Source organism: Sus scrofa, chromosome 2 (genome assembly GCF_054392235.1).
Source record: "Sus scrofa isolate SSC_HxYL_T2T_F1_AM1 chromosome 2, Sscrofa_HxYL_maternal_Yorkshire_Landrace_v2.0, whole genome shotgun sequence".
In the NCBI taxonomy this organism is placed as follows: Eukaryota; Metazoa; Chordata; class Mammalia; order Artiodactyla; family Suidae; genus Sus; species Sus scrofa.
In genome coordinates, this window is record NC_139384.1 from 137,365,727 (window position 1) to 137,387,605 (window position 21,879).

The 21,879-nt window shown below is 35.8% G+C and overlaps 1 protein-coding gene across 6 annotated transcripts in view; it reads right to left on the bottom strand.

Annotated features, from left to right (window-relative positions):
* CEP120 (centrosomal protein 120) overlaps positions 1–21,879 on the bottom strand; it is an 89,686-nt gene that overhangs the window by 3,206 nt on the left and 64,601 nt on the right. For 3 of the 6 annotated variants that reach the window (XM_005661594.4, XM_003123877.5, XM_013995057.3), the window contains 2 exons: positions 17,202–17,300; positions 3,315–3,460 (listed from right to left, as the gene is read on the bottom strand). In XM_005661594.4, the coding sequence (XP_005661651.1) occupies positions 3,315–3,460; positions 17,202–17,300 (245 nt within the window). Of the gene's footprint in view, positions 1–3,314; positions 3,461–10,942; positions 12,965–17,201; positions 17,301–21,879 lie in introns of those variants that run through there. The other 3 variants (XM_085014412.1, XM_085014414.1, XM_085014413.1) reach the window with 1 other exon arrangement.

A 21,879-nucleotide genomic window follows, 5' to 3' on the forward strand; every position in this document is an offset into this window, starting at 1 on the left:
AGAAAAAAGCCTAAATAGCGACAGCCCGGTGCTTTGGGACTGGGGTGGAATACTGGTAAAATTATGAGGTTGAATATAAGAGATTTCTGGATAGCTTTTTCTCATACTCTTTAACTCTTACAGCCCTCTTGGAGGAAGAGAGCCTCTGGGTAGATTAATGACACACAATGACAAACTATGTACCAGGAAGTTCAATCATTTTCCTGTTCATGTGTCTATTATGCATGAAAGACAAAATGGAATTTTTTCACAACTGAGAGATGACCCCTACCAAATCTTTCCTAAAATGCAAACCATCATTTATTGTCACAACAGAATTTTAGAACCCTGCAGCTGAAGAAGCCCATAAAGTTATCCAAGGAAACTCTACTTCCCTGACAAACACTATGTGTAGACTCCACTCACCCAGCTTTAAGTCACTTGGAACCTGCTCTTTTGTAAGTGCTCTGTTAGGTCCTTCTACGTTTCAATAACTGGCTATGATTCTGTTCACAAGAATATCCTACTTAATTCTTGTTTACATGCTAAGCCTCCAGATATGTGAACAAAGCTTTGCCCAAGAGTTAGTTCCCTACAAGTTCAGTATACTCGCCTAACCAATTTTGGTCCCACTCCTTTGGATACTCTCTAGGTGGCTGATTTCCCCTTAGAGTGTGTTGCACACTGGTAAGAACAAGCCAGGGGTGGTTTTTAACACAGTGAGTATAGAACACTCCTTTCTACAAATGTCCCTAACTGCACTAGCTCTTTGGCAGTCAAGTCACACTGTTTCATCAGTAGCCACGTAAATCCTCCTAACCTTCCTTCTAGTAACTGTTTTATTATATCTTGCCCATCACTAAAGAGCTTTTTCTTTTTCTTTTCTTTTCTGTTCCCACTGTACAGCAAGGGGGTCAAGTTATCCCTGCATGTATACATTTTTTATTTTTCCCCACCCCTTGTTCTGTTGCAACATGAGTATCTAGACATAGTTCTCAATGCTACTCAGCAGGATCTCCTTGTAAATAAATCTATTCTAAGTTGTGTCTGATAACCCCAAGCTCCTGATCCCTCCTATTCCCTCCCTCTCCCATCAGGCAGCCACAAGTCTATTTTCCAAGTCCATGATTTTAAAGAGGTTTTTCTTATAATTTACACAGAAAACTCCACTTGTTTCTAATACACTTAATCTTGCTGATTTCATTCTCCCTAAATCTCAATTTATTAAGATAGTAATAAGATTCAATTTTGCATTTTGTACATTTGATAGGCAAATGCCTATCTTCATTTAAGCATATGTCTGTGCTTAGAAACCAGCCTTAATATATATTTGCTAAACTAGATAAAAAAGTGCTATATATGTCAGAAAATTTTAGAAGGCAAGATGAATGCTGTAATAAACTTGTAATATCTTCCAAATTGATGATGTAGTAGACATGAAATAAGCCTCTGCTGAATAAAAGAGAGCAGCATGAATTGAGCCCTGCAGCAAGCGCCACAGACCTTCACCTTTCCAAGGTCTGATATTTATAAGCTAATTTTCTAAAGGCAGTTGTGTAATTCAGCTCCTAACTAATTTAATATAGTGACTGAATCTTCCCAGTTCATAGCGGGATATATCGGGGGATATTTTGTTAAATGTGTATGCCATGTACTCAACTGGATCCTCCCCGAACTCACGCTGAAGCCCCAACCCACAATGTGATGGTACCTGGAGACAAGGCCTTCGGGAGTTGACTGATCTAAGTGAGATCATGGGTGGGACCTTAGGATAACATTAGTGCCCTCACTAGACGAGAAGGGGAATCTTGTGAGGACAGAGGGGAAAGCGGGCTGATTACAGGCCAGGAAGAGAGTCCTTACTAACCAGGCTGGTATCTCGATCATGAACTTTTAGCCTCCAGAACTGTGAGAAGTACATTTGTTGTTTAAGCCACCCTATCTATGGTATTTCGTTAGGCCAGCCTGAGCTAAGACAGCATGCTTTGCTGAAATAAAAATACTAGTCTCCTGAAAAACTAAGTTAAGTCTTCCAGTAAACTCCCCTCCAAAAGGACAGTAATTAGGTCTTATACTTTTTCCTCATGATTACTTTTCTAACATGAAATACTGAAAAAATTGTAGCTAAGATGAACATGACTCAAAAGAGAAGCCAGTATTGCAGAGTAGTTAAAAATACAACTTCTAGAATAAGATCTGAACTCTGGTCCCATGATTTACTAGCTGTGTGACCTTGGAAAGAGTACTCAAATCCATTTAATTCTCAGTTTCCTCATCTCTAAATGGGGATAATATCGATCTCAAAAAGTTACCGTGAAGACAAAAAAACAGACACCATAGTGACAGCTCAGTAAATAACAGCTACCCTATTATTTATATTAATAATGTAATAATATTTTTCATTATTAAACAATATAAGGAATTTCAAATTCAGTATAATCTATTACTTTGAAATAGTAGCAGTTATCCTGAAATAGTCACAACGGAAATAAAACTTAAAGTACTAATGCTATGAGTAGAAACAAAAGAGCTAAACAGATTTGTTACAGACTTCATGGCCAAAAATGTAAGTGCAATGATCTCTGGCATAGATTTTTCCATAGATTTTTCTTTTTTCTGTCTCTTTGTCTTTTTTCTGTCTTTTTGTCTTTTTAGGGCTGCACACATGGCATATAGAGCTTCCCAGGCCAGGGGTCCAATCAGAGCTACAGCTGCTGGCCTACACCACAGCCAGAGCAACGTGGGCTGCAAACTGCGTCTGCAACCTACACCACAGCTCACGGCAACGCCAGATCCTTAACCCACTGAGGGAGGCCAGGGATCGAACCTGCAAGCTCATGGTTACTAGTCGGGTTCGTTAACCACTGAGCCACGACGAGAACTCCTCTTTTTCTTTTTTTAAATATTGGTCTTTTTTTTTTTTTGTCTTTTGTCTTTGGCATGGCATACGGAGGTTCCTAGGCTAGGTGTCGAATTGGAACTACAGCTGCTGGCCTACACCACAGCCACAACAACATGGGATCCGAGCTGCATCTGCGACCCACACCACAGCTCAAGGTAATGCCAAATCCTTAACTCACTGAGAGAGGCCAGGAATTGAACCTGAGCCCTCATGGATACTAGTCAGGGTGGTTAACCACTGAGCCACCATGGGAACTCCTAGCATAGATTCTTCTATTGCAGAAGTGAGCTGTGTTTTATATATGATGTACCTTATTCTTGAAAGACCTGATGGTGTACTTTATGTGGACCAATGACCTATGAAAAAGTTGTCCTATTTGAACTCCTGTTTTTGTATGGAAAAAAAAAAAAAAGGAATCGTTTGGTTACTTCACCTGTTCAGTTCATTTCTTATATCCAACAATTCTTGTCTCTCGGTTTTCACTGTATCTTTTTCCTCAGCAGCCAGGTAACGTAGTCTCATCTGTTCCAATTCTTCCTGCTGTTTTTTAAGACGAGCCATTTGACTTTCTTGTTCCCGCTTGAAAGAAACAAGCCAGATCTCTAATGTTAGGAATAAATACATTTATATGACTTTGACTTGTGATTACTATAATCATACTTAACAGTATCCAATGACAGAGCCACACACTGCAGATTCTATGAGTCACATTATTACATAGAAATGCCCAGATTTTCTTTACCAGCTCTTTCTATGATTTCTCTTGTTATAAGCTGTAAACATTCATGGCCCACTCAGGGACTGAGGGTAGCTGAATATCTAAGATAACGGAAGTAAAAGGCAACAAAGAGTCTCCTTGTCAACACAATGAGTGGTCACAGAACCAAAGCTATAGGAATATCTAAGAAACAGTTATTTATATAAAATCATCTAAGAAACTATACTTATACAAAGAAATGGTAAATTATATGAAATAATTACATAAAATACAAATTAAACAAAGAGGTACCAAGAAAATGTCAGTAACTATTCCTGTGCTGGAAGCTCCTCTGTTTCCTCCCAGTCACTGATCACTCATCCTTTACCAAAGACCACAGCTACCCTTATTTCCAACCCTACAAGTAAGTTTTCACTGCTCTGAACTCTGTATAAACGGAACTGTACAGTATATATTACTTTATACCTGGCTTCTTTCACTTAACATTGTTTTTCATATTCATTTGTATTACGCATCGTTGATGGTTCCACATTACACATACTCTATGGGATGAATATACAATCTATTCATGCCACTGCTGAGGGACATTTTGGTTGGTTTTTAGTTCTCTATTATAAAGCTGATGTGAACACTACGGTATACACCTTTTCCCATAAGTTTGTAGGCATTTCTACTGAGTATATACCTATGATTCAAACTGCTGGGTCACAGAGTATGAGGGTTTCAGTATTAGTAAATACTGTCAATTTTCAAAGTAGTAGCACTAATTTGTACTTTCATGTAAGCATTCCAGTGCTGTACATTCTTACCAATAAATACTTAGTAGTATTTATTAGTAGTATCAAATCTGTTTAATTTAAACCATTCTGATAGGTTAGAGTAGTAGTTATCTCATGATTATATTTTGCATTTTTTTCAAATATTAATGAAGTTGAACGTTTTAATAATTTTAATTGGATTTTTATTCTAAAAAGTTCCTGTTCAACCATTTGGCTCTTTGCTCTAGTTGGCTATTTATCTTTACTTATTGGTATGTTTGTAGTTCTTTATATATAACGGATAAGTCCTTTATCAATTATCTAAACTACACATATTTTCCACTATCGTTTGTTTTGTCTTTTACTCCATTAATGGTGTTTTTTACCTAATGTTAACATGGTCCAAATTTATTTATTCTTCACTGGCTAGAGCTCTCTAGGTCCAATTTAGGGAAATTTTTGCCTGCCTCAGTTTTAAAGATACTCTTTTGATGTTCCTCTCTTGAAACTTCGTTTAGATCAAAAAATCATTTGCAATTGTTTCTGTGGATACTAAGATCAGGTTTCTTTTCCTCCTGATAGAGGGGACCAACTGACCTAGCAACATTTACTGAAAAACAACTCTTTGCCCCAATGCTTGGCAGTGTCACCTGTATCACCTACATCCTGTTATGTATGAGTTTGTTTCTGGATTCTCTATCCTTGCATTAAACTTTACTATCTTAATTGCTGTAACTCTTGTTATAGACTTCTGTCTTAAACTTTTTTTTATTCTTAACTGCTATATTTTCATATAAATATTAATTTCTAGGGTGGAATAAAAAAGGCCTGCTTGAACTAATTGTGATTATGCTGAATCAATTTGGCCAAAACATTATCTTTACAATATTGAGTCTTCGATCAGTGAATAGTTTACCTCTCCAATTATTCATGTCTTCCTTAATTTTGTTTAATAACATTTTACACTTTCCTATGTATTAAAATAGTATATTTTTTCAGTTTTTTTATAGTGAAGTACAGCTGATGTGCAGTGTTGCTAGTTTCAGGTGTATAGCAAAGTGATTTCAGTTATACATATTTCCTTTCTTTTTAAGATTCTTTTCCCATATAAGTTGTACAGAATAGTGAGTTCCCTATGCTATACCGTTAGGTCCTTGTTGATTATTTTTTATATAGTAGTGTGTCTATGTTAATCCCAAAGTCCAAATTTATCCATCCCCATCACCATTCCCCTTTGGTAACCATAAATTTGTTTTCTAAGTCTGTGAGTCTGTTTCTGTTGGTTTCTTGTTTGTTTTTTTCCTTTTCTAGGGCCACTTCCTGTGGCATATGGAGGTTCCCAAGCTAAGGGTCTAATTGGAGCTGTAGCTGCTGGCCTATGCCACAGCTACAGCAACACCAGATCCGAGCTGCATCTTCGACCTACACCATAGCGCATAGCAATGCCAGATCCTTAACCCACTGAGCAAGGCCAGGGATTGAACCCACAACCTCATGGTTCCTAGTCAGATCGTTAACCACTGCGCCACAAAGGGAACTCCAAGTCTGTTTCTGTTTTGTGATACCATATGATATCTGTCTTTCTGTCTGACATATTCTAGTTATGTCATAATGCTGTAAATGGCATTATTTCATTTTTTATGGCTGAGTGATATTTCGTTGCATATATGTGCCACATCTTCTCCAGACAGTCCTCCTGTCAACAGACATTTGGGTTGCTTCCATGTCTTGGCCGTGGTAAACAGTGCTGCAATGAACACTGGGGTGCATTTATCTTTTTGAAGTGTGGTTTTCTCCAAATACATGCCCAGGAGTAGGATTACTGGATCATATGATAGACATAGTTGTAGTCTTTTCAGGAACCTCCATACTGTTCTCCATAGTGGTTGTACCAATCTACATTGTAGGAGGGTTCCCTTTTCTTCAGACCCTCTCCAGCACGTAGACCTTCTGAGGATGACCATTCTGACCAGTGTGAGGTGATACCTCATTGTAGTTTTGATTTGCATTTCTCTAATAATTAGTGATCTTGAGCATCTTTTCATGTGCCTAATGGCCATCTGTATGTCTTCTTTGAAGAAATACCTATTTAGACCTTCTGCCCAGTTTTTTGATCTTTTTTTTTTTTTTATATTGAGTTGCATGAGCTGTTCATATATTTTGGAGAGAATTCCTTGTCAGTTGCTTCATATGCAAGCATTTCCTCCCATTCTAGGTATTTTTTTTCATTTTGTTGATGGTTACTTTTGCTATTGCAAAAGCTTTTTTATGCTTAATTAGGTCCCATTTGTTTATTCCTTATTACTCTAGGAGGTGAATCAAACAAGATACTGCTGCAATTTATATCAAAGAGCATTCTGCCTATGTTTTCCTCTAAGAGTTAGTATCTGGTTTTACATTCAGGTTCTTAATCCATTTTGAATTTATTTTTGTGTGTGGTGTAAGAGAAAGTTCCAATTTCTTTTACATGTAGCTGTCCAGTTTTCCCAGCACCATTTACTGAAAAGACTGTTTTTTCTCCATTATACATTCTAAGAATAGCATCTTTACTAGAATGTTAGCCTAGGTGTTTCAAGTTTTTAAATGCTGTTGCAAACAGAGTTTTAAAGTTTCATTTTCTGTCTCTCATATATGGAGAATTAAAATTGATATTTACTTTTTGTTTTTTAAGGGCTCCATCTTTTTTTTTTAATGGACGTTCCCAGGCTAGGGGTCCAATTGGAGCTGCGGCTGCCAGCCTCCACAGAAACGAGGGATGCCCCACCCACTGAGCGAGGCCAGGGATCAAACCTGCATCCTCATGGATACTACTCAGATTTGTTTGCCCAGTGCCACAATGGGAACTATGAAATTGATATTTACATAGTGATTTTGTTTCCAGCAAACTTGATAAACTCACTTATTAATTGTAATAGATTATGTGTACATGCTTTTTGGTTCTGTACATATATAACAAATGTCATCTGTAAATGACAAGTTCTATTTTTTCCTTTCCAGTTTGTATACCCTTTCTTTCTTGTGGCCCGTTACACTGGATAGAACCTCTAGGACAATGTTGTAAAGAAATGGTGACACCTTTCTCTCATTCCTGACCTTAGGGAAAAACTTTTAAGATTTTTTGGCAGGATATAAGTATCCTTTATTAGATTAAGAAATTTCTCCTACATTCTTAGTTTGCTAAGAATTACTATTATGAATAGGTACTTTTTCTGCATTTTTTTTTATAAAGAGCACTTGATTTTCTTCTCTTTAAGGAAGTAAGCAGCCAACTTCCCCTTTGTTTAATAAATGATTGTGATGCCTACAAGTTTTATATCTACAATCATGGGCCTGATTGGTCAATTAACTTTCTTACAATGTCCTTCTCAGATTTCAAGATGATGTTGGTCTTGGGAGTTCCCTTGGAGGCTCAGCAGGGATCCACGAGGAGGCGGGTTCGATCCCTGGCCTCACTCAGTGGGTTAAGGATCCAGCATTGCCGTGAGCTGTGGTGTAGGTCACAGACGTGGCTTGGATCCTGAGTGGCTATGGCATAGGTCAGCAGCTATAGCTCTGATTCAACACCTAGCCTGGGAAATTCCATATGTGGGTGTGGCCCTAAATAGCAAAAAAAAAAAAAGAGATCATGTTCTCATTTCTTAAAAAAGTGAGACGTGTTCTCTCTTCCTAGTTTCTGAAACAGTTTGTGTAAGATCAGTGTTATTTCTTTCTAAAATTTTTACTAAAATTGAAAAGTAGATGCCATTTGGATCTGGAGCCTTCTTTCGGTGAAAGATTTTCATTACAGATTTAATTCTCTAATAGCTATATGATTACTTCTGTTACCTGTTTGTGTCAGTTTTACAAGTTCTGTTTCTCAAATTCACACAAAATTTTCACACCATTCTCTTATCTCCTTAAATGTCTGGGGGATCTGTAGCCCTATACCATTTTTAAAATTCCTAATACTGGCAGTTACAATTGGACACTTTTTCCCAACAACTCTGATAATATATTTTCCTCATTTTGATCATTTCCTTCCTAATTTTCTGTTGATTTACTGTTTGAAAGGAATATGTAGAGAATAGATTTTATGCCTTGAGATTTACAAATTTCCTTAAGCACAGCTTTCATTAAAGTTCATGTCGTGACATGTTTTAATTATTCAGTTCAAAATATTTTCTAATTTCACTTTTCTCACTTTACTGGAAGTGTACTATCATTTTATTACTAATTTATAGCTTAATTTCACTGTGGTCAGAGAACATATTCTGAATTGCATTCATCTGAAATGTGTTTAGAATTGCTGTTCAATCCGGGATGTGAGCAATTTGGCTAAAGGTTCCAGTGTACTAGAAAACGATGTGCATCCTGGACTTTTTTGATGTCATTGGCTGTGTTATCTAAATCTTCTAAATCGCTACTTGCTTTCTGTCGTTAGCTTGCTTTATCAGTTCCCAGGAGAGTAACAGAAAAATCCTATTACAAATTTGTCTATTTCTCTTTTAGGTCTAGCGATGGTTGCTTTATGAAAGTCTGTGGCTGTTCACACCTGGTAACACACAAATCTATCTTCTTCCAGGTGTTTGATACCTTTGTAATTATGACACCTCTCTTTATCTACAGTAATGACTCTTGCCCCAAAGCTGAAGTATTCTTAGACCGACTCCCTTTGGGCTAAAAGTAATGTAGTATATATTTTTCCTTCTTTCTAAATTCAATCATTTTGTACCTTTCTATTTAAGGCATGCATATAGTTAAGTAGCATACTGTGGTCTTTTTAAATTCAGTTTGTAACTGAATGTCTTTAATGAGAGTATTTATACTTAAAAGTGATCAGCGATATATATGGGTTTAAATCTTTACAGATTACTATTTTCTACCTATTCCATTTATTTTATATTCTGCTTCTCTCCTTTTGTCCTTTTGGAGGTTGATCTAATATTTCATCACTCCATCTTTCCCTTTTATCAGCTTGTTGTTCATTTTTGCTACTCTTTTAGAAATAATATAAATTAAGACTTGTACAACACTATAAATAATGCAACAGAATCTAAACATTTTAATTATCCCTTTATGTCTTTTGTACTATTGTTTGTCATGAATTTTAATTCTCTATATACTTTAAACCCAACAAATATTTTGACTGCTGTTTTCTCTCAGTTTTTGTTATTCTGAAAGCCTTATGTCACTTTCATTAATGAAGGACATTTTCACTGGGTACAGAATTTTAGGTTGACTCTCCTTTTCTCTCACTACTTTAAGGATGTTATTTCACTCTTTTATGAATTCTTTTATTTCTGATGAAAGTTCACCTGTGTGTCTCATTGTTGCTCTCAAGAAGGCAATGTCTTCCTCTACCCCTCCATGGCTTTTAAGACTTGCTTTGCTTTTTGGCTATTTTAAATGAGTGCCATTATAAAAGAGGCCCAAGAGAGCTCCCTAGCCCCTACTGCTATTTGAAGACAGCAGAAAGATGGCCATTTATGAACTGGGAAGCAGGCCCTCAGCAGACACAGAACCTGACCATGTCAGAAACAAATGTCTGCTCTTTATAAGCCACCCAGTCTGAGGTGTTTTGTTAATGCAACACAAACAGACGAAGACAGAGATCTATGGTTACACAAAGGGTACTCAATCTCTTATGCTCCATCCTGGATGTCACTTAGGTTCTCTGCTGTATTTTCTTTTTTTCTGTTGCAGTTCATATACTTTTTATTGGCTTATCTCAGTTCACACTTCCTTGGTTCCGCTGTTAATTCACCTATTGAAGTTTTTACATTTTATTTGTAATACTTTTCATTTCTAGGCTATCTGTATGATTGAAAAGACCTCAGACCTCTAATACATTTCTCCATCACATCACCTATTTTCTAGTAGTTATTTCTAACTTTCTGGTGACTCCAAAATCTGCTGATTTCTATTAGCAAAAGACATAAAAAGGTGTTCCACAGTGAAGACATACAAATCTAATAAATTAAAAGATGCTCAAAGTCAATGAAAATTTCAGCTATAAAGTGATAATATCTCAGACCTACCAAACTGGAAAAAATTAATACGGCTGATAAAAGCCAAGTGTTAGGCATGGTGTGAAGAATAACAACAATTATACACTTCTCTTGGGAACTGAAGATTTGTACAACCACTTTGGCAAGTAATCTGGCAAGTAATCTGGCAACATTTAGTGAAGCACATGAGCAAACTCTATTACCAGAAGTTCTACTTTTAGACATAAACACTAAAGAAACTCTTACATGTACAAAATTTTCACAAAAAACAGCTTTGAGTCACGTTAGGTAGTCAGAGAAGATTGATTCAAAAACAATGTTTCCATGTATATAAAGTTTAAAAACATACAGAACTAATCACTGTTGTTTACCAATATTTTAAATATATAACATATATAAAGAAAAGCAAAGGAGTAATAACAAATTCAGCAAAGCAGTTCCCTGTGGAAAGGATACAGGTAAGAAAAGGCACATAGAGCACTAATAATGCTATTTATGGAAGGTGGGGGTTGAGGTGCATAAAAATTTTTTTTCCACTTTGGAATGTATGATATATTTCATTTAAAAGTTATTTTAAAATACAAAAGGAAAAGAAATCGGAACAAAATCATACAGATTTTATTCTGTACAAAATACACCAAATGGTTACCTCTGGCTGAAGAGGTGATATAAGTTTACTGTTGCTTTTTATTTTATGTGTCATGATACTGTAAAATTTGAATTTTTTTTTACATAAGCAAATATAATTACAAGCAGAAAAAAAAAGGGTCAAATTATTTATTTTTAGGTTACTCTGTAAAACTGTAACTTTATAAGACCTGAAACCTCTTAACTCTAAAAGAGAAGAAAAGCCTTTACCTAAAAATGCCTAGAATTTTTAATAAAATATACAGCATTAACAATAATCACATGCACACAAAACTCAGAGGTTAGAAGAAGAAATCCTCTCTGCTGCCAGGTGCTCTGGGTTAAAGTCTCCTCAATCAAGTGAGTATAATCTTTATTTTGCCTTGGCTGCCTATAAATCCAGAGAGGAGATGTAAACATACATACACTAGACTAAACAGCGGCTAAAACGTGGCCACTACTTACTCTCCCACTCACACATACCATGTATGTCTGTGGGAAAAAACTTACAACTAAACTAAGGAACTCAAGTCAAGTTTTCTGAAAATAACCCAGAGCTGACAAGTCAGTAGGAGGGCCTGGATGGTTTCAAGACACAGTTTTTAACCAAGACTTGGACCTCCAACTGTTTTCTTAAACAAAGATTTACATCCCATCCTTGGCTAAATTACTTATAAATTAATCAAATTAATTACTCTGAGTGGATAAGGAGAAGGCTGGACAAGATAGCGCTGATGTCAGCCAATGAAGTCTGTGTTGTTTTAACTAAATATATCAGCTCAGTTTTAAACAGATCTACTGTGCACAAATATGGTAAGGGACCCACATCCTACCCCAAATCTTAGGCCTGTTTCCTGTCCTGTGAACAAACATACCTAGCTTTAATGTAGCAGACATGATAAAAACATTAAATTTCCTACAAAAAATTCATACCTCTTAACAATGATTCATTTCTTTTTTAAAAGTAGTGCTCTTGTTCTTCCTCCATAACTACATACATTCTAATGTGTCAAGAAATGTTTTTAAGTAAATATGTTTCACTCCTTAGAACCCAGGAGTAAAAGCGACAGTCTTAACTTGGAGATGGGAAAAAGAGAAACTAAATGCCCCGCAGATGTCTAACACCTAGAACTCTTTAAAGTTCGTGTTATACATCACATCAACAATATCAAACCCAGAAGGTATGGGTGTATTTCCTTGTTTTCAATGTTAGGACCCATTTTATGTTACAGTTGTTTATATTTTACAGCTGTCGCCTACCTAGTCACCAAAGAACAACAACAAAAAAAGTCTACAACTTGGAAACACAGGCTTTTATGGTTGTGAATCAGAAGAAAACATTTTTTTTCTAAATAACTGGAGGATTATGATTTTTTAAATTCACAAATTGACTATACTAGGTCACCTTTGAGTAATGGAAATCCCTGTTTAAACATTCTTTTGGCAATAGGCACTGAGCATTAGGTCTTACTTCCAAGTTTTACCAGCTGGGTTTTGTCATTAACATTTATTAACAATCTAAGATATGGCTTTTGCCGTCTAATCCGTACTACACAAATGTTTTGTATGGCCCTCCAGAGGATTTTGCTGTGACAAATTACTGGCAGAGATTATAGCCCCGTGGCTATTCACCAGAGGCAATGTAAAATTAACATGGTACTAATCCAATTTAAACAAGAAGTTGCACAAACAATCCTCTGAACAAAAGCAGATAGAGGATTCCAATTTTACAAACACAATAAATGTGTTTTTAATAAAAAGCTTTAGAAAAAAATAGAAGTAATTTTCACATGTATAAATTGTGCCTATTTGATGAAGTTATTAATTTTAATCTTCCAAGAAGAGTTAGTGGCAGGGCACAACTGACTATGGTAATCCCAAAGTCTATCACATTTCTTCTTAAAGTGCTGCATCTCAAAGGTGATCTGGAAAACATCCATGATTTCTAGTGTCCTTGAAATCTGTTTACAGTATTGTTTCTAAAGCAGAAAGTCTGCGGGATAAGGAATAGAAATGGTTTGCAATGAAGTTACTGCACTCAAAGAATAAGACTATTTTCTTTCAAGAAGTAGAGTTTGCAGTTGAACCAGTAACTTAACACTGTGTTTTCTTTTCTTCTTAATTCACTTATAGTAACTCAATAGAAAAAAGGCATCTGAATTTTTGTGACAGACTTTCTGTTAGGAGACACAAATAGCTAAAATTACTTTGCCAATGGTTTTTAGGCAAGATGGTAGAAAGTGCACAGAAGAAAATAATGGACACAGATGCATGTGTCAGGAAGGAGGGGTACTTGACCTCGGAGCCTTTTACACTGAACTTCCTTTAGAAGAGTCTACTTCAGTCCATGAGCTGGGGGGATTCCACCTAGAACATTATTTTCTTCTAAAAACCATCTCAAACAATGAAAATAATGTCAGCTGTCAATATACACATACTAATATAATTTAAAAATCTATTTACTCAAAGTAATAAGTTCTTGCATGGGTATTTATAAATAAGAAATATTACAATTATAATGAAACTATGTTTTGATAATTACAAATTTCTTGAGAAGAAATGCCCTAATCAACAGCTAAGTCTTCTATCTTTCCATTACTGATTTTGGTAATGCCTTATAATTACCATTGTATTAGTCTCTTACTCTGCATAAGTTGCATAAAGTTGTTCAATGGTAGGCACTGTCTTCCACAACCATTCTCATTTTAAAATTTGACACAATTTCATACCTAATATTGATTTTGAAACATTGTTTTTGAACCAGGTCTCCCTTAGCTTTGAGTGATAAAATATAATAACCTCATTGTCCTCTTATTTTTCTAATACATATATTTTCTATTTTTTTGCTAACCTCATGTGCATTTCTTACCACTCTGCCATATTCTTATTAAATATTAGCCCTTTCAGCTGAATTTTAAGTTCCCTGTGGGAGAGAACAGCTATGTGTAGAGAATTTACCATAGTGCAAACTGCATAGGAGGCGCTCAAGGAGTACTCGCTGAATGAGAGAATGAACAAATAAAATAACCACAGATGTTTCTTCAGCCCCAGTGCACTCTTATCTCTTTACACCCAACTTGAAGTTCGGTAGTGGCTGACAATCTTGCATATCTGCACATTTAGCACTCATATAAGGTGTTTTTTTCCTTCTGTCAGCTTTCTACAGAGCATCTATTAAAACTACCAGCCAAAAACAAACAATATCCAACCCCACCTCCCTGTCACTATTATCAGATAACAACATCCTAATTTTCTAGACTTAAAAATTGTCAAATTGTTAGTGCTGTCTATCGTTTCCTTGAACAAATCCTTCCAGTATTTTTTGTATTCATCAATATCCAAAGCTATCATCTAATTAGGTCTCCACCGACCTACTATACTACACAGCAGCTTTCTGGCTAACACAAGGACGCTACACAATTGCTTTATGGCTCATGTCCTTTTAACAATCGTTACCATTTACTGAGCATATACTGTGTACCAAACACTGTATAAAATGCTTTACAGACAACTCATTTAATTCTCAGAACAATCTGTGAGGAAAGATTTTCACTGTACAAAAGAGGTGTACAGAAACGAATTCCCCAAGTCACAGAGGCAGTTAAGAGGTACAGCCAATATTCAGTGCAGCTCTCTTGTTCTAAAAGGCCATGTTCTAAACTTCTGTGTATTCTGCCTCTGAGAGAATTTGTATCCTATTATTACTATTATTATTATTTTGTCTTTTTAGGGCTGCACCTGCAGCATATGGAGGTTCCCAGGCTAAGGGTTCCGGCCTAGGCCACAACCACAGCAACGCAGGATTTGAGCCATGTCTGCAACCTACACCATAGCACATAGCAATGCAGGATCCATAACCCACTGAGCAAGGCCAGGGATCAAACCTGCATCCTCATGGATGCTAGTTAGATTTGTTTAATACTGAGCCATGATGGGAACTCTGTATCCTGTTATTTTTAACAATCATTCTCATCACATCTTTTTCTTGCTCCCAATTCCCCAGGGACTCCCTGCTATGGTACTATAAGTAAGCTAAATATCTTGGCATAATGACTTTAACTTTTTTTCTCTTTCAAAGTAACTTGAATTCTCATTACTAAAGCCAGTCTATCTAACAGTCAATGATAACATTTCTCTTGCTACGATAGGCCAAATCATATCTTCCATGGCTCACTTTGTTCTTTTTGAAAGTCTTTAATTATTTGGCATCTATGGAATTAAACCATAACATTATAAAGGGGAAAGGGCCTGAGCCTGAAATCTGGTCAATCACTCTGTCTATCACTCAGTACTTGTGTGATTGTGTGCAACCTACTTACTTTCTTTAAGTCTCAGTTTCTTTCATTAATTGAAATGATACTACCTGCTATTTAGGGATCCTTGCTAGACTTAAATGAAAAGATATGAAAGGCTCAGCACAATACGTGGCCTTTAGTAAGCCTTCAATTAATGCTAACTGCTCTATCAGCACCATTCTAATTATCATCCTTTTTCTCTCTAGCTGCTGTTTCCTTTATCAGCTTTCTTTCCTCTTCTTAAACCTAAGAATTCCAAGTTATCTCTGCAACAGCTTCAATTATCATCTCTGCAGAGGATTCCTTCATCTGTTATTAAGCCCAATCATCCTCCCAAGAGCAGTTCATATTTCTAACTGCTTGCTGAATTTCTCTCTGTAATAATTAAAATGTTCAAATTTGCAAGTTCTATCTCCTTCCCATGCCCCAATCAGCTTTTCTTAATAACTGTATTTTGACACTGAAACATTCCAGACACTTAAGGTTTGCACACTTGGTAACATATTTGACCTTCCACTGTGCATTCTGATCAGGTATAGTGTACTGTATAGAATCTACCAAAATCGTCTTTCAAAAGAATCTCCTTGTCACACTCCCACTGCTTCCACTCAAGTTTTAGTCCTTATTTGCTGAAATGACTCTAAAATAAGACCTCCTCTGTTCTCCAGGAAGAGTCTATGCTTTCTGACTTCATGCTTCTTTGCTATAATCACTGTATTTATGACATTTCCCCCACAACTTTCGTAAATCACAGACAGTTCTCCTGAGGTCCATCTCAAATAACTCATCTGCCATGACACCTTTCCTAAGTTCCATTAAGAGATGTACTTTTCCCTCCTGAGTACTCACTACAGTTCTTTTTAGGGCTCTTACTATTAGGCAGTAAATGGTGTATTTACAGTTTTCTTCTCTGTTATAAACTCCAAGCTTCCTGAGGGACAGACTTACGTTTTACTTTTATCTATAAATCCAGGGCAGTGCCTTGAAAAGGAGACCCTCGGTACTACACATGATTATTCACTCATCTATCCTTTGTCTTTATAAAACACGCAGTGTGTAACATTATTTTATACCTATGCTTACAATCTCAATTCATCGACAAGTTACACTGAGGTAGTAAACTGTACTATTTTTTTCCTGCGTACTCTAGTACATACTCTGCTATCAAGGTGATAAGCATTTAGTACAGTATCACTAAGATGTTTAATAGCGTTTGATGGTTTTGGAGATAATTTTTTTAATATATCTGAAAGACCTTTTGTGCCAAATGTTATTCAAAATACAATGGACACATTTAAGAAAAGCAGACTTAGACTACTAAACTAGCCATTAATGATTCTTAAAAGTTGCAGATGTCAAATAGATGAAATTCAAAATAAAGATTTTGCTCATATATCATTTGATCTTAATCATATGAAGAAATTATACCCTAAATTAAGACTAATGTCTCATGAAGCTAAGAGCATTTGTTCTCTAGTAGCAGGAAGGAAAAAAAATTAATGTACGAAGAATGCAGGAAACTAGAAACTACTATCTCTTTTAAATTCTTGTAAAATTATGCAGAAATACCCTGTGATTCCTTTTCTTAATGAATAAATTTACTGTGTCTTCCTAGGAATAATATTTAAAATATGGTCTTAAATTTCTCCCCCCAAAGGCACTCCCATTGGAAGGAAATTAATACTAAGAAGAAAAAGGACGGTAGTTTTATAATTCAAAGTAAAAGAAATCATTCCCGATTAAAAAAAAAAAAAAAAAAAAGGACCTAAAAGTTTGAGTGGGAGGCTCTTACACATGACACTTTAAAAAAAAAAAAGGCTCTAAACATCAAATATAGCAGTGAAGATTCAAATGCAGACATCACCAAATATTCACAGTTGTAAAGAAACAGGGAGAAAAGACTGAATAATCCATCATCAGCTATAAACTACATACCTGCTTAAGTCTGGCAAGTTCTTTCAAAGCTCGTCCCCACTGCTGCTTGTAATGTAATTTAGACTTAGTCGCAGATTCCAACTTTCTTTCAAGTTCAACCTAACAGTGATTAAAATCATATCAAGTGAAACACTATACCACTGTGTACAATCACTGAAAGATAATATATACAAAGAGTCTGGCTTAAGAAAAGAGTTTATGTAGTGTAACATACGACATCATCTAAAACTGTTATATAATTTACTGTAAATATTATGGCACGTGAACATTTTCTTGTTTAAAATATAGTCGTATTTTTACTGCCTAACAGCCTATACTAAAAGGAACTAAATCAGTCTTAACCTCCAGACAGTTACTATAAATGTATTTAAAACATATATATTACAGAAAGATCATAGAGTGAAAATACACTTTTTTTTTTTTTTTACAAAAAGCAGTTCTGTTAGCATTCCAATTTAGCTGACACTCTCAATCTTAGAAACCAAATTATTCCTTTTGGAGGCCTATCATTATGTGGAATTTTGTCTTACACTGAAGAGAACTAGTAGAGATACTTTTATAACTCTGTTTTGGCAAAAATCAAAGAATGCTAAAAACAGTAAAATGTTTTATCAGAAAGCAGTTTACTAAGAAAGTGGAGTACAAAGTCAAAAATATTTTAAGAATGTTAAAATAAACCCAAGAGTCAGAAAAATAATGCTAATAATACTCAGCTAACTTTTATTTTCTATTTTTCTTCATATATATATATATAAAAAGACACAAAAGAGATTCAATTTTAAAAAAAAGATTATTTATACTTGCAGCAGGCAATCTGTTGTGCATGAACTGAAGCCAACTTGGCTATGTTTTGGAATGTACTCTCTCAATGTTTCAAACCAAGCACCAAACAGATTCATGTAGCCAACAGACAGTTTTACTATTTAAGAGATAAGGTAATAATATGCCTGAATTACAGTTAAACACTGTTAATCTAAACTGGTCTAATATTTTCATACCAAGTTTAGTTTTTCCCATATACACAACTCTTAATGTTTTGCAGAAAAATGAATCTGAAGACACTATCCAAAAATTTAAACTTCAGAAAACTCAGAAGGAAATGAAAGGAAAAGCAGATTGCCAAAATCCCTTCACAAAAGAGCAGAACATTCTCTGCAGTAATATATGACTTCATGGAGTCAAGGTCTTTTCTGCTTTACAAATCCCTAGTGCTTGGATTTAAACGTGTTGACATTTCACAACTAGGCTCATATGTCTTAAGTTGAATAATATGCTAAGATTATCAAAGATGATCTCTTCCACTTAGGCCCCAAAGATTTATACATATTACTTGGTAATTTAACAATAGGACATATGTCAGAGGAAAAGCAAAAAATCTGTTTATAACTAAAAGATAAAAGGGTAGTATTCAATAATAAAAGTGATGATGTGCCTGGGTCTTAGAGAAGGTCTAGTATCCTGGACAAGCCCCAGGATGAGGGTTAGGACAGAGATGAACCTAGAGAAATCATTTATATCCACTGAACTGACTCCATCAGAAAAAGTTTTGCCATGATTATCAAAATAATTCACATTTGCATAGTTATTCATTAGCACAGTAAGTCACACTCACAGACAAAAAAACCAAAAAAACTTTGTAGCTAACAAATTCAAGCCACACATAACATTTTTCTTACTCAACCCAACTACCAAATCAGTGATTCCTAACTTTAAAAGGGTATTGATGCCTCTGTGATTCTCAAAAAAGATATGGACCCAGTTCCCAGAAAAATATATACAAGTTTTGACATAGTTTCAGGGCATTCAAAGACCCCAAGTTGAGAGCCCTTTTTGTGGGTAGACAAGTCTTGTTTGCACTTAAAAGGCAAGTTACAGACTCTTAAATTAAAACTTAGCTCAGGACCCAAGTCAGTTCAGAAGCTGGTGAAGACCAAAAACACGGACCTTCACTGGTTCTCATTGTCCCTGTTTCTATCCTTGCTAAACCCATAATCCCAATTCTCTCCTGGAGGTATGGAATTATCTTTGCGTCCAACCTCCTATCCCCAGTTCCAGTCTGTCACAAGGAACTAGAGATTTCTCCCTTGAAATATTTTCCAGTATTATTCTCTGACATTCTTACCACCACTTTCTATGAGCTCTGGCTCATCTCGCCTTTGCTTGTCTCCTCAGCCTCAAATGTATTCTATCTACAAATCCTGCAAGCCACTATTACATCTATTTACTCTCTACTAAAACTTGCCTTCGATAGAGCCTGAACTCCTCTGCCTAGGTTTTAAGGAGCTCCAAAACCGAATCTCCATCCTACTTGCTCAACCTAAGTATTCCTCAACAGGAAACCCTCTCCTCCAACTACGAGGTTTGTGTCCCCTACATCCACCTCCTTGAGCAAGTTACTTCCTGAGCCTGTCAAGTCTTTCTTTTCTTCACTATGTACTTAAAACAGCTAAAATTCTACTTTTATGTGGAGCTGCCATAAAACTACTATATTCTGAACACCAAATGCTACCTCCTTTCTGAAGTGCAGAGAGTTCTTATTACACTCCCTGGTATCTGATCATACAGTCATTTGCAGTTCTGAGTCAGCTCCCTTATATTACAAACTCTTTAAAAGTGAGGTCCCAAAAGGAGAATGTACTTTCCTTTTCCTCTTTGCCCTAAGACGGGTGAGCACACAGTAAATACCCCCCAAATGTTCTTAAATAGACACATTTTAGCTTCTGTCTAAACCCTCTGTATACTCAACTAAATTAGAATGTTTTCCCAATTATTTTTAAAAAGCCATTTCTGAGCTAAAAGCAAATCATAAACTATTACTCACCTCAGGAATCAAGAATGGCAAGCTAACTTATTTTCTGGCCATTTCAGTGAAAAATGGGAATGTGTGTTACACTGAAGAAAACGAATAATCAGAAAAGAAAAAAGCTCTCAATCAGACATAAACAGAAGTTACAGACTAAATCAGGTACTTTTTCACTTACGTCTTTCTTTCTGTGCTTGCATGCCTCTGTTACTTAAGAAATAAGATTCTGCCCTCTTCTGGCTCCAAAAAAACTTACAACAAAGAATTTTCAGAAATGCTGAGAAGCCTTGTTTTACTAGGCACTTAAACATACTGAATGAATTCATTAGATCTGATATAGAGGGAGTTCACTTAGGCTTTTCTTTTTTTTCCTCTCAAGTTCATGGTACTGTTTTTACAGTATGTAAAAACATGTTTGGATTTTTTTATCCTTTTTGTTAGAAGAGTAGTTGGAAAAAGGAATTTTTAAAATCACAATTTATGTCTATGATGGATATTACCTCGTTTATATTCAGAAAAGATGAATATGATTATGCTTCTGCTGCAATTTTGAGATATTTGGCTCTGAATTTCCCAAAAGTAAAATGGATATACTTTTGACAGCTACTTAAGAGTTTGTGAGAATTGATGATATTGTCTGAATGCTTCAAGTATCTCTAGTAAGCCATAAAATTCATATTTATAAAAATCAAAATACTTTTATACTTGGCTTAATCAAAAGGAATGGGAAATAATCCAGCTGGATTTGAGGTCACTGGTAGAGAAATGAGGAGAAAGCCAAACATGGAGAATGAAGAGATTGTTGAGATATGAAAGAAGCAGAATCAACAAGACTTTGCAATTAAATAGATACGGTGGTAAGAAAAGGAACCAAAAATAGCATGGCATCTGACAAGCTGCAGAAACATTTAAAGAATTCAGAAACAGAAGAAACCATTTAATACCCTTTTCAACTCCTTTTTTGTTAACTACACTCTTACTCTTGTCTCCGAATTTTCTATATACTCACCCTTTCTGCCTCTTTAATAGTGCTATCAAGGACTAAGTTTTAAATCTATGCTCCTACCATCCCCTCCTCTCTTAAACCTTCAGTTTCTCCTTGCAGTTAATTTCTCGCAATCTAAAAATATTCTCTGATTTTCCTACCTCTAAATGAGCTTTTCTCAAGAGCATTAGGCCCCTGGGCTATGTTTCTTCTTGTTTTCTTTTCAAAGCCAAACTTTTTATAACCTTTTGCAATTTGGCTTCTTAAAACTCAAGTGACATCTTAACTGCCAAACTCATGGTGTTTCCTCAACCACTCTTGACTTTCCCATCATAAGCGATTACTTTTACTTCCTCGTCCTTGAAACTCCTCCTTTTCTTTTGGGCATACCACTAGACTGTCTTTATTACTTCTCTAAATCTCTCTAGCTTCCTTCCCCAGCTCTTGCTTGCTCTAAAAGCTGAACCTTCCCCCAAGCTTTACTACTGGCTGTTCTTCTTAACACCCTTTAAGCAACTGCATCTATTTCTAGAACTGTTACTTTATTCAAATGACCATCAAATCTATGTCTTAGCCCCTTTCTCTTCCTACTGGATTTTCTCATTTTTAACTACTTGGTGAACTCCTTCATTTAGATTATCCCATTAGCATCTCAAATGGAATTTGTCTAAGATGAGAATTCCCTACAACTTGTATCGCCCCAAAAAGTTCATCAAAATTCGCTGTTTCAGAGGTCCCTGATGGCAGAGCTGTGGGTCTGGTCACTGCTGTGCTAAGGGTTTGTTCCTTGGCCCTGGAACTTTCTCATGCCTTGAGTAGGCTCCCACCCCCCAAAAAATCTCCATTTTTATTAAAATCCATTAAGCCAGTCTTATAAACTTGAGAGTAAT